The sequence below is a fragment of the Athene noctua genome, chromosome 5 (genome assembly GCF_965140245.1).
Source record: "Athene noctua chromosome 5, bAthNoc1.hap1.1, whole genome shotgun sequence".
Lineage (NCBI taxonomy): Eukaryota > Metazoa > Chordata > Aves > Strigiformes > Strigidae > Athene > Athene noctua.
This window is the reverse complement of record NC_134041.1, coordinates 48,736,408-48,748,732: the sequence shown is the minus strand read 5'-3', so window position 1 is coordinate 48,748,732 and position 12,325 is coordinate 48,736,408. Positions and strand designations below refer to the sequence as shown.

Sequence of the window (12,325 nt, the reverse complement as noted above, 5' to 3'; positions counted from 1 at the left end):
TAAAAGAAAGTAGTTTCAAAAAATACTGAAACACTGCATTTCTTTCAGACATCTAGGACAGCCTTGGTATTTTCAAAAACTGGTCTGTATTTATTAACCAGATTCATACTCATGTATAAAATATATGTATGTTTTGTTTTCTGCACTCTTGTGAATCCTTCATTGGAAGTTCAGATTATTCCAAGAATGAAAACCTGCATTCATGTTCTTCCTTCTTTCAGTTTTTCTTTCCCTTTTTACTCTAAGTAGCAGCAGTTTATATGTAACATGGCATTATCTTTATTTCATCCGTTGCTTACTATACACAACCAAAACAATTATACTTTTAAAAGGCTGCATTTTGCATAATAGCTGTTTAAGGGAATCTTGCTTGAAATTTTGTATAATAATCACATTACACAAAATATTTGAGCAGCCTGAGATATATTTTCTTGCTTTATCTGTCAGTTGTTTCAGAAAACAATGCACTTCTCTTGTACAATGCATTTCCAAAGTGATGACTCATCTACCATTGAGTAATCTGTCATTAATCAGTCTTAATAAGATCAGACATTTTAAATCAATTTCTACCTTCTAATTCAGTCCAAAGCTTTCAGTTTCTAGGAATTTAAATGCTTATGAATTTAACCTTACAAAGTTCTGAGAGCCAGTTACTGGCAAGAACTTTTGCTATTGACTTGAAAAGAACCAGACCTAGACCTCCTGCCAGTCCTTAAAGAGTTAGGCCTACATGGTGTCCTGGTGAGACCAATTATCCTTATAGTTGCTCTAAGAGAGTATAAAACCCATCCATCTTCGCATAATTTCTCAGTAAGTTTGGCTGCATGCTGCTCACCCCTTTCTCTAGGGGATGGGTATACTCTGCCAGGTAGATCTGTGAAAAAGCCTGATTTCTGAAAGCAAGCTGCAACTGGGTAGGAAACAGATTTACTGTCCTGTCGGTCTGAGTTTTCTAACATTGTCTAATGTAATATCTAGAAAAGCTAAACATTTCTGAAAAATCTCTATTCTCATCCCCAACTTTGTGTCATTTTGTCTTTTTGAAATGGTTTGTTTTATTTTTTTACCTTCTTTCTTTCGAAATTTGAAGTTTATTCCAAAATCAGCATATTCCAAACAAACATGGTTTAGCAGCAGCTTCATCCCGAATGACACCAACAGAAAATGCTCTTGAAGTCCCCCAAAGCATATTAGTATCATCATGATAAAGAGGAGTTCTGTGGGCAATGGAATAATTCTTTCCAGACTTCCTGTGATTTGTCTGTTAACAAGCGGCCACAAGTTACTGATGTCCTCTTGGCGAGGGGATCCCAGAGGCTGGAGCATGGTTAGGTCTGGTTGAACCATGAGGAATGGAGTAATAAACATTTTAAAAAGATTGAAAACTTACATATTCTTCACATGGACTATGCCAGTGCTGAAGAAATCCCTAAAACAACAACGGAGTTTCCCAGGACAAGTTTCCTTGGTATATATTTGTAACCATCAGGAATTTTCAAAGTTCACCAAAGTGCTCTGAGAAGCAAGTAAAGAAAATAACCTTTTATTAAGACTAAATAAGACTTCTGCTCACTGTATTTTATTGGATAAATCACTGATTTTAAATTTTCAGAGGCTCACAGGCTCAACTCAGTATGGACTTCACTAGCCCTGCTATGTACCTCTACTACTTGCATCACAGTCACATTCATATAAACCCGCTGCCCAACTTCATAGATAATACATGTTTACAAAGTCTTAGTAGCAGAGAGCAAATATTGAACAGAAGAGCTCAATTCAAAGAAAAAAAATAAAGCTGTTGTGTGACAGCACTGTTCGCTGACTTAATGGGCTATTATCACAGATATTCTTTCATTAAAGCTCTGCTTCATTAAAGCTCTGCTTCATTCACAGGTGTTAAGTGATGCTGCAGGAACCAAATATGTGCCAGCCAAAAGAAGGTGGATGTTTTCTGCTTTCTAGTAACCCCAGTGTTTTGCCTTTGGCCTAGCAATTGATCTTAGTGTCAAGCCCAAAAGCCAATAAAAACCTTTCCTGTTAAATTGCATACTGTAACTGCATTGAGCTAGCATTGCTCTCCCACCATGCAGAGTTTTTCAAGGGATACATTACTATGCAAGTGAAAGGGAGATTTGTATTTTTTTCTCTCTGGATTTTTTTTTCCCTAAAAATGTGGTCATGACTTCACTTTGAGGAAATGCTTGCTTATCTTTGCTTCAAGAGGCTTCAATTAAATGCCAAAGGCCATTCGACTCTTTCTATATCCTGAACTGCAACACATCTCCTTTCTTCCTTGCTGGAGCTGTGGGCGAGGACAGCAGAGAAGCACAGCGACCTGAAAGTAATAAAGTCAGAGTAACCCACAAAAACCTTGTTTAATTACTCAATTTTAAAACACAGACTGAAAAAAAGCAGCTCTTTCATTCTACTCTGCCATAAAATGACCAGAGCCAACAAATGACCAAAGCTCCCCAATAGCTGACAGAAAGGCACAATCACTCATTATCTGCTCTCAAAGCTGCTGATTGAAGTGTTGGTTAGTTCAGACAGGTGAAGAACAGTGAGACCCCGAGGGCCGTCCACATATAAAAGCATTCACTGTGGAGCTAATACCATATATTTGTCTTTGAACAGAACAGTGTGAACCCAATTGCCTACTTGTCACCGAGCAACCTCAGCGAACTCCTTTGCAAAGTGCGCCTGTGCCTTACATTGTCTCTGGATCATCTAGGCTGCAAACTATTTTTGAAAACATACATTTAAAGTTCACTAAACTATAGTGACTATACAAAAACTGTATTTACTAGAGGTAACATTGAAATTAGCTTCTTACATTTAAAGTGCAGTGTTTTCAGAAAAAAAACCCCAACAAACAACCAAACAAAAAAACTAAACTAGTCTAGGTGGTCGATTTGTGTTTCCTTGCTGCAAAAGCAGTTGGAGGTACAATCTCCTCTGATGGGGACTGATTTTGTAATGAGCCCTGCTTCTTCCAGGCACGCATTTCTGCCATTGCTTCTATGTGCACCCACAAATGTCAGGAAAGCTGATATGCCACAAAGTGCTGCCAAATGCACAGTAAGACAATGATTTTTTTCCCTCCAGTGCTCTCATTTTAGCAGCCCTATTTTAAAGGTAAGACAGACAGACAGATCTACATTTTAAGCTGCCGATGACAGGAGAGTTGCTGAACCAAAATAACTGGAAACCTGAGTCCTCTATAAAAAGTGCAGCTAGGGAACTGTCATTGACAGTGCAAACTGGTGTGATACCTCAGATAACCCTGTTGGTTTGCCTCAATGTAGGGACATCTCTCCTTGGATGAGGAAAGAGTTACCCTGGCTCTGCACAACACGCTTTGCTTGTATTGGCAACCGGAAGCTGGAACACCAGTCTGTGGCCATGAACGTGCTCCACGTTACCAAGTAGGCATGAAGCTGCTGTATCCAGGCCATATTTACTGACTTGGGCAATGCTATGCCCACGAAAGGCTCTGTATCTCACTGCTGTTTCTTTCTAAGCATATCACCTTAAATAATCTTTCATGTTTTCTAAGGCAAAACATTTTAACACAAAGGGAACAAAATGTTTTATACCAATAAAGACTGCAATGAGTTACTACATAGTAGCCGAAATACACATAGCAAAGCCTTGAGGCGATTCCTTTTGTGCAGGCTTCAAGCATGGAATAAAATAATTTCCCAGGTCTTATTTAATGCCCCCACATAGGTAGTGCAATACAGCAGCCTCAGCTGCTGCACGTGTTCCCCAATAATGCAGCAGCCTAGCTAAGCAGTGCTGTGGGGGAAGCTGCATGGACAAAGGTTCAAGTGGCACAGGCTCATAAAACTCCTCCAGAGTTATTCACTCGTATTTTATAATGGGTAAACAGAGGAGATTTGGTAAGTGACAGCCATGTGCCCAATCCTCCCTTATGCCTGTGGGGGATGTTAGGCCCTGCTTACTTCTGCTGGGGCTGAAAGTATTTCCAGCTCTTCCTGAGGAGCCTTGCAACTAGCAAGGCTTACAGAGCACAGGTACAGTTTTTTAGCACTTTTCCCATGGCAAACGATGAGAAAGTATCATCTACTTTTGAGAGGGAGCTAGCACTCACCAAGAGATAAGAAAGACTGGGAAGGGAAAAGAGAGGAAGAGGATGTGAGTGTCAAGGATGCGACTTGAAAAGCGAAAGACCGGGAAGGTCATCCTGAATAACTGGCACCAGGGAACAGAGCAGTACTTTCCAAAACCTTGTCTGCATTGCCAGTTAGTGCTTCGGGCTTCATCTGTGTGACACTTAGTGTCATGTACTGGCACGAAAGGCAGGAACTTCAGTCACCAAGGGTCTGAGCTAAGAAACTGAAGTCTTACTGTCCTATGAATACTCTCATTATACATACAGAGACAGTGTACTGATCCGTGGGCCATGCATCAGTCAGCAGAAATCTTCCCTCTTCAGCCCTTTCATGACTGTTTTTTTTCTCTGTTTCAGTGTAGTTTGAATCCAAAGTAGAGGTGCCCTTGTTGCCACCCACCGTGCTCACATAATCACACACTATTTCCTCATAAACTCTCACACGTAACAGTGGAGCTTTTCATTTTTTTTGCTCCCAAACCAAGAACAGAAAAACAATTTGCGTGAGCCAGAAAAATTATGTATCTATTCATCACTAAGTCCCCTTGCTTCATGCAGAGCACATGACTTCCTGCTGTTCTTAGTGCATAGTCTCTTCTACTGATAAAAACTATTAACTCAGAAAATTACAGTTCACAGACTCTGTATCACATCTTATAGTGTGACTGTAAGTCACCTGTTGCCCTTGGGAAAGAGCAGATGGACCAGCAAGAAGGTGACAGTGAAACCTGATCCACAGAAGACCCACAGAGCCAGTTTAGCAGTCAGGGCACAGTCTTTGAAGAGCAGTAGCTCGGGGATGGACCTTCCCTGGGCGACTCACAGCCTGCAGAAGACAGCATGCAGCCACACGTGGGCTGTCCACTCCTCCAGCATCTGCTTGTCAGCCTTGTGGATCCTGTGTGTGTGGCCTTCTGGGAGGCAGGACGCAAGCATTAACACATCATTGCTATGGCTAGGGCAGCAGAGACTGTGTTATACCAATTTTTGTCCCTTTGCAATAGAAACAGGCAATAGATACAATGTGGGAACGACCAGAAGGCTTATCACGTCCTCAGAAGGCGAGCATATCACCATGTGTGGGAGGTGAAAAGCCATCAGCACTATTCGAATTAAACGTCCAAAAGTACTTTTTTTCATTGAGGACAAGGACAGTTATCTTCCAGGATGACAGATTTCTGGCCCTGGCAACATCATCTTACAACGTAGGGCTCCAGCTCCTTTTCAAAGAAGCTGGCAGTCTGTAATTTCAACTGGGTATTACTTTTGTGCCATTAGGTAACATCCTTTAGCAGTAACTTGAAACAGTCCTACTTTGACCTGTGAAACAATATCCACTTCACATGGAAATCCCAGGTAGCAAAATCCCTGTTTGCTTTCCAGCTGCTTGAAAAAGTAGGTGTTTGAGCAAGTTCTCTCTGAAACTCCTGCCTGCCTTCCAGCCGCCCTGTCGAGGCCTCGTCTCCTGCCTTTCCGACTGAGGACAGGAGAGCAAGGCGCAGTTTTGGCGCAGGCTCCTGCAGCGCCGTAGCTCCCTGCTCCCCCCCGGGCCAGGTCTGGCGGGCTGATTCCTGTCACGGAGGGGGCTGCCTGGCTCCCCCTTGGAAACACTTGCAGTAAGACAGGAGAACCGTGAAAACAGAAGAGTGAGGGCCCCTGGCCATAAGTAGGCAATATAATTGAGCCTTTGGGAAAAAAAAAAAAAAAAAAAAAAAAAAAAAAGAGGAAAAAACAGGGGGGCGGGAAAGGAGGGGGGAGGAGGGGGAAGAGAAAAAAATTAAAAGTAAAAATGAGACGGAACCCGCGGGTGTCCCTGCGCAGGGGGCGGCTCCGCAGCCGGGCCCGCCGCCGCCGCGCCAGGGCACGTGAAGCGGCGGCAGCCGCCCCCCCGCCGGCAGCCGCCCCCGCCGGCACGCAGAGCCCCGCCGCGCCGGCCCCCGCGGGACCGGGGCCGCCCCTTGGCCGCCCGCCGCGGGCAGGGCCCCATAAAGGCGGCGGCGGGGCGGGCGAGCGAGGCGCGGAGCGGCCCCGGGAGCAGGAGGCGGCGGCGCGGCCCCATGCACTGCAGCAGGTAAGCGCCGCCGCCCCCGGGCCAGCGCCGCGGGGCGCGGGACCTCCGCGTTGTCTAGGCGCGCCCCTCCGCACGCGCGGAGGCAGCCGCCGCCGCCGGGCTTCAGCCTCGGGGGAGTAAAGCCGCAAGGCGCGCGGCTCTCCTCCCTCCCCCCTCCCCCGGTTTTGTCGGTCCTGCAAACGCGCCCTTACACTTGGGTAGCGCGGAACCTGCCTCGTCTCTTGCCAGCAGTTCCTTCTTGCCTCTTCTAGCAGCCTGTCTTTTTCAGGCTGTGGTGTTGGTTATTTTTTATTGGGGTTTTTTTTCCCTCCCCCTTCCTCTAAGCAAAAGCTTAGGAGCTGGTCACGGAAGTTGCAGAGAGTATTTTGAAGCTTTCATTCTTTTCCTATTACAGTAAGGCAAAACTTGATTGATTTGATACTGGTACTCTCTGTGTCCTACTTATTATGGCAAGTACTGCCACAATAAAAAAAAAGGAGAAGAATTAAGAGGCCAGTGCATATTCTGCCTTTTTTTTTGGCAGGGCTCTGGAATACCATAAGCACCCTGGGAAGGAGAAAGCCATTTATTTAAGTGACAAAGCAAATGCTCTGGCTTCCCATGACTCAACAAAAATCCACATTTTGAGCAAAAACTGCATCCTTCTCAGAAGGACTGTGCTGCATTTGAAGCCCCTTTTTACAAATATTCAAGTTGACTGGCTTTGAATGGGCCCTGCTCTTGCATAGTAATTGTGATTTTCATCATACGAGAGGGAGGGTTATGAGTAAGTCCTTACAAATAAAGCTGTAGGATTTTTGAATACTTGAAGTTGGCTTTCAGCTTTGACTTCAGGTTTATAAAAAGATGTTTTTAAGCACAATGAGGTGAAAAAAAAATAAAGTTCCCCCCCTTTTTTTTTCTTCTATTCACCCAGCAGTCAACATTGGCAGTGCAAAAGAGCTCCAATACCTAGACCTAGGTGAATAGCTCATAGAAAATATTTCCAAAGATACTTCAGCATTTTTATTCATCTGAATTAACAAAACCTACAGTGCCTTATAAATGCACTTACGGTTGTTCGGAGCCACAGCATGACTGTTCTGCATCAAGATACATAGCATCCCCATTTGATGCTCCGATGGGATAGGTGACTTGCTTAATATAGTGCTGCCTCTGCTCAGAGATGAAGCAGCTGATCCAGCTTGCTGGAATTTTAAGACCTGGCTCAGAGTCTCTAAAAGGGAGCTAATGTGAGTGAGCACTTTCACTGTAACTGGATCTGTTTTACTGGTTACTAGAATGTTCTTTTATGTATTTTCAAGGAAATGCGTTTAATTAGCTGTCACTAAAATCTGTTTTTTAGAGGTTCAGAAGAAGCAAATGAGACTACGTTTGAATTGAAAGAGTTCAGCATTAGCAAGAAATAACTGAATAGTTGCACCCTAGTTCCTTCACTTGAACTGTCCATTTTAATTTAGGCTGCATTATTTAAAGCTATGAATAATTAAGACAGGGGATGAAGCAAATATGCATTCTTGAGAAGCTTCTTACCTGATGTAACAAATAACATTCTGTCTTTCTGCTCCTTTCAGAATGATACAGATCTTGGACCCAAGACCCTTGCCAAGCTCCATCATGCCTGTGGACATGGCCATGAGAATTTGCTTAGCCCATTCTCCACCGCTGAAGAGTTTTCTCAGCCCCCTTGAGGACTGTCAAAGAAACAATTTTGTGAACAGATTAAAACCTCTCAGACCGTGTCTTCATGTGAAACGTGACTCTGAAGCTCAGAACGACAACTGGAACCACTCAGCAGTCCGAGCCAAGAAACGAGTTGTGTTTGCAGACTCGAAGGGGCTGTCCCTGACGGCAATACACACATTCTCTGAGTTCCAGGAGCACCCTGCGTGGGATCTTCAGTTTGACCTCTTAGGCCTTGAAAACATAACATCTGGCTTAAAGCTGCACGAGGAGAAAACCTTGATTCTAGGTTTCCCTCGGCCCTCGGCTGACTACCTGGACTTCAGGAACCGCCTGCAGAAGAATTTGGTCTGCCTGGAGAACTGCACCCTGCAAGAGAAGGTGCTGTCGGGCACTGTGAAAGTGAAAAATGTGAGCTTTGAAAAAAAGGTTCAGGTTCGAATTACCTTTGATACATGGAAGACCTACAGAGACGTTGAGTGTGTATACATGAACAATGTTTACGATGATTCTGAAAATGATACCTTCTCATTTATCATTGACTTGCCTCCTGCCATTTCCTCTGAAGAGAAGATAGAGTTTTGCATTTCTTACCAAAGTGGAGAACATACCTTCTGGGACAATAATGAGGGTCAAAATTACAAGATTCTCCATGCAGAGTGGAAACCTGATGGTGTTCAGATACCACCTGCCAAGAAAGACTGTGTAGATCTTCAGACTCCAAGGAGAGAACAAGAGCAAGAGCCTGATCAACTAGGCAGTCCAAGGCTGTCCAGTGGTCTCTTTCCCCAATGGCAGAGCTTGGGTCAAATTGAAAATTCATCACCATATTGGTGATCCATACTAGCAAGGAAGCATTCTTCCACTGGCAACAGAACAGTGTTAGTTTTCTGGTTCACATACTATGCAGTGAAACCACCTGGCAGGTTTTGTTGGCTGTCTGAACATAATCCAAATTCACTAGTCTGCAAGACTTGTTAAACCATATTATGCTACTGAAGTTCTTTGCCAAAACTTATCCTTGGCACAAAGAAACCCAAGATAAAAGCCATGCATATGTCACCCACTATAGAAATAGCATGCCAGTATCTTAAGTATGTGCTGCTTGCTTTCTGCTGTTGGCTCTCCTGGGTCAGAAGGACGGACACTCTTGGGAGGAAGTATGTAAGGCAATGGTATTTTAGTAAGCGTTAGTAACTGCATGTGTGAGAGGGTGTGCGTGCACAGGGATGTTACATGAACAGAACGTCACAATCCACTTTGCACCTATTAGGAGTGCAGTAGATATCAGGTGATGCTGTCAGGATGGAGGCTTGCTATGACTCTCTATGTGCTTGTAGCAGAGGCAGGTAGGATTTGTGACTTCAATACAGGTTAAGAAACTTGGAGAGGATAATGGAAAAGTAGGAGAAGAGGAAGAAGTAGAATGTGCTGTATAACTTGGAAATGTACCGTATTCTAATTTCTTCTTTTCAAAGCTGGTCTTCTAAATCCCACAGAAAGTTCTGTGGAATACAAAGGAGAATACAGAAAACAATGCAGAGTGGTTGAAGTGACCTCTGCTTTGGGAAGACATCTCTGTCCTCATTGGCTTTGTGAATAATAAGTGTCTTTCATTTGAGAACGAATCTAACCTTGACTTCATCATCCTACTCACTTGGCAGGCAGATGGTTACCTTCTAATTTTAAAAGAAAAGTATGCCTTTTAAAAAAAAAGTAAAACTACCCTACATGCCAAAAAGAGGCTTAGGTGACAAAACGTGATTTGTAAGCTTCCTAGACCATAGCAACATTAGATGATTTGACTCATCACCCGATCTAATCTTAACAGCATCTGATGGTCGAATATCCTACTCCCTATTGCAAAGTTAGCAATGACTTTCCACAAGTGTGTAACATAGGCAAGGTCCTTCATATTGAAGACAGTGAATTAGCTGCACTTTGTGAAAGTTGATTTCTTTAAAAGAGCAGGATTGCTAGTTTCTTCTAGACTGAATATAGCTTGCACATAAATAGAAAACTGCTCTGTTTTATTGTACCTCATTTTCTGAAGTTTTTTTTTTTTTACTTCAGTAAACTAATGTATATTTTTATCTGTATGCTTATAATTTAGTTTCTGGGCTGTCAGACTGTAAAGGTGATATGTGTTTCATGCAAGACTTGTGTGAGAAATTGTCGAATACGTACCTGGCAGGTGTGAATACTGGCACACCTTTTAGCTGTACAGAAATGCTGTTAACATCAAAATATAAATCACATTTTTGCCCATTGCTAAGAATTATAATATCCTGACTCTGAAGCTACTTGCAGTGCAATGAGACAAATACTAAGGTGAAATAAGCCTCCTCCACTAATTGCACTTTTCCCCTACATAACCCTTGCTGTTATGTGTAAACTAGCTATTTTAAGAATAAATTGTATTTTGATACACCTGGTTCTTACTGTGTCAGCTCAATCCGTCTATTTTCTCTTATCTTTTCTATTCTTTAAACAACTTTAGTTGTGATATAAGGTATAACCGGTTTGTTCTGTGCCATGGGATGCTACTAAAGCTGGCTGTGGTATGGTATCTCAAGTCAGCAGCTGGCATTACCCTAAAGATGAAATCCAAGTTCTTCACTAAATGAGAGGTCCTCAAAAGTATTTGCCTTATGAGTTGTGTCATTTGAAAAAAAAAACCCAAACTCAAACCCCCAAACAAAAACAAGTGTATCTCACCAAATTTAACTGCAATATTTTGGTTTGACAGATTCTGTTAGGGATCTTGCTGTGCCATGGGTGAGTCTGTCTGGCAGGAGTCTGTCTTAATCTGATGGCCAGACTTACCTGCTGAGCTATAGCATATGTGATGCTTGCATGGGTGCATCTAGATAACAGCACTTAATGTCTTCTGGCTCACTTTCACCTGGTACTTAGCTCGTTATGCAGCTGTACTGCTGTTTGGGGCACTGGCAGACTGGGTTTTCTTCTCAGACACAGGAACCCAGCTGAATTGCCATCAGTACCAACCAACTCCCTGCAAACATGGCACTAACAGCATGTTACCTGGGGAACGAATGTAGAGCTTCCACATTGCAAAGTGTGCACTGGACACAGAGCCCTCCTTTCCCCAGTGCCATCTAACAATCTCAAACTCTACTAAGTACTACACTGTCATACTGCACAGGAGCTCTTATGATCTACACTGCACCACCAGCTCCCTGGTCTAGAAAAAGTAGTGAAATGAAGAGAGATTTGTAACTTAAGTGGCTCAAAGGCTCTTCTACCTCAATGGGGGACTTTGCATCAGCAAACTAGATGCAAGGCTACTGCTTAGAGCAGAAGCCTTTTTGATGAGGAAAAGTAGCATTTCTTATCCTCCGGCCAAGTTTTGCGACCAGCCATCACAAGAGAAAATGCTTACTTCTCTTGACTGAGACATAAATCACTTAAAAATACCAGAAGACAGGTTCCTTTGACCAAGCTCTGGCTTTAAGCCATCTTCTTTGCATAGATGCCTTGCAAGATCTTATTTGCCCAGCAGAGAGGCAATGTGGTGCTGCAGTGTCGCTCAGCAGCTCCAAAGCCCTCGGTCAGTTGAGAGAGCAAAGGATTTTTCCTTTCTCCACTCCTTCCCAAAGCAATGCAGTTTCACTCATTCATCTTTTAAAACAGAGCTTGTGTTTAAGACTAAAGCTTACATCTATCAGAAAGGTAACAGGCTTCTAAAGGAAGATATTAGCAACACTAAGGTATATTAACTGAAAAAAAAAAATTAGTATTATAATTATAAATGTATTTATCAGACACTGAGAAAACAATGTCACCCTTAGCCCAGGGGATTCAAACATGCACCTTAGATGATGCTCTTTCAGACACATCCTACTCAAAAACTGAAGGTATAAAGCAGATGCAGTCCTGGAAACAGCTTGCAAACCTAAAGCACCATCTCATTCCCTTAGGAAGTCACTTTTCCAGCTGCATTGTAGTTCTATATTTCCACTACTAAAGTGACAGAGTGGATTACTAGATTCACTCCTACAGCTCTGTAGGTCTAAGGCATCTAACTTTCAGTTATAGCCTACGGGTGGCACAGTACTTACAGACTTTATTCTTCAAACATTAAGTGTTTCAAGTTGTACTGACTTTTGTGAAGCTAGGCCTAGTCTTACCATGCAAAATTAAATTTAAATTTGCTGGTGTTTCATATTGACAAAGATCTGTCACCCTGGAAAATCAGCATCTGAACATTTCCTGAGAACATAATTAGAATTTTCACAGGAAATGAATGAATGTCTTTTTCTGTAATTATATCTATCTAAACAAATTACCACAATTTATATGGTAAATCTGGTAAATTAATGGTAATATGGTAAATGTTATGGTTTTACATATACATAAAACAACAACTCCTATCCCTCTCAGACACTCCTGAGCTTTGAAATGTATAAATGTTT

General features: G+C 42.7%; 1 protein-coding gene across 1 annotated transcript; it reads left to right on the top strand.

Annotated features, from left to right (window-relative positions):
- Nucleotides 1-6,083: 6,083 nt before the first annotated feature.
- On the top strand, nucleotides 6,084-10,324 carry PPP1R3C (protein phosphatase 1 regulatory subunit 3C). The gene is made up of 2 exons (XM_074908381.1): nucleotides 6,084-6,206; nucleotides 7,781-10,324. The coding sequence occupies exons 1-2, from the start codon at nucleotides 6,193-6,195 to the stop codon at nucleotides 8,724-8,726; spliced, it is 960 nt and encodes a 319-aa protein (XP_074764482.1). The 5' UTR covers nucleotides 6,084-6,192; the 3' UTR covers nucleotides 8,727-10,324.
- Nucleotides 10,325-12,325: the final 2,001 nt, after the last annotated feature.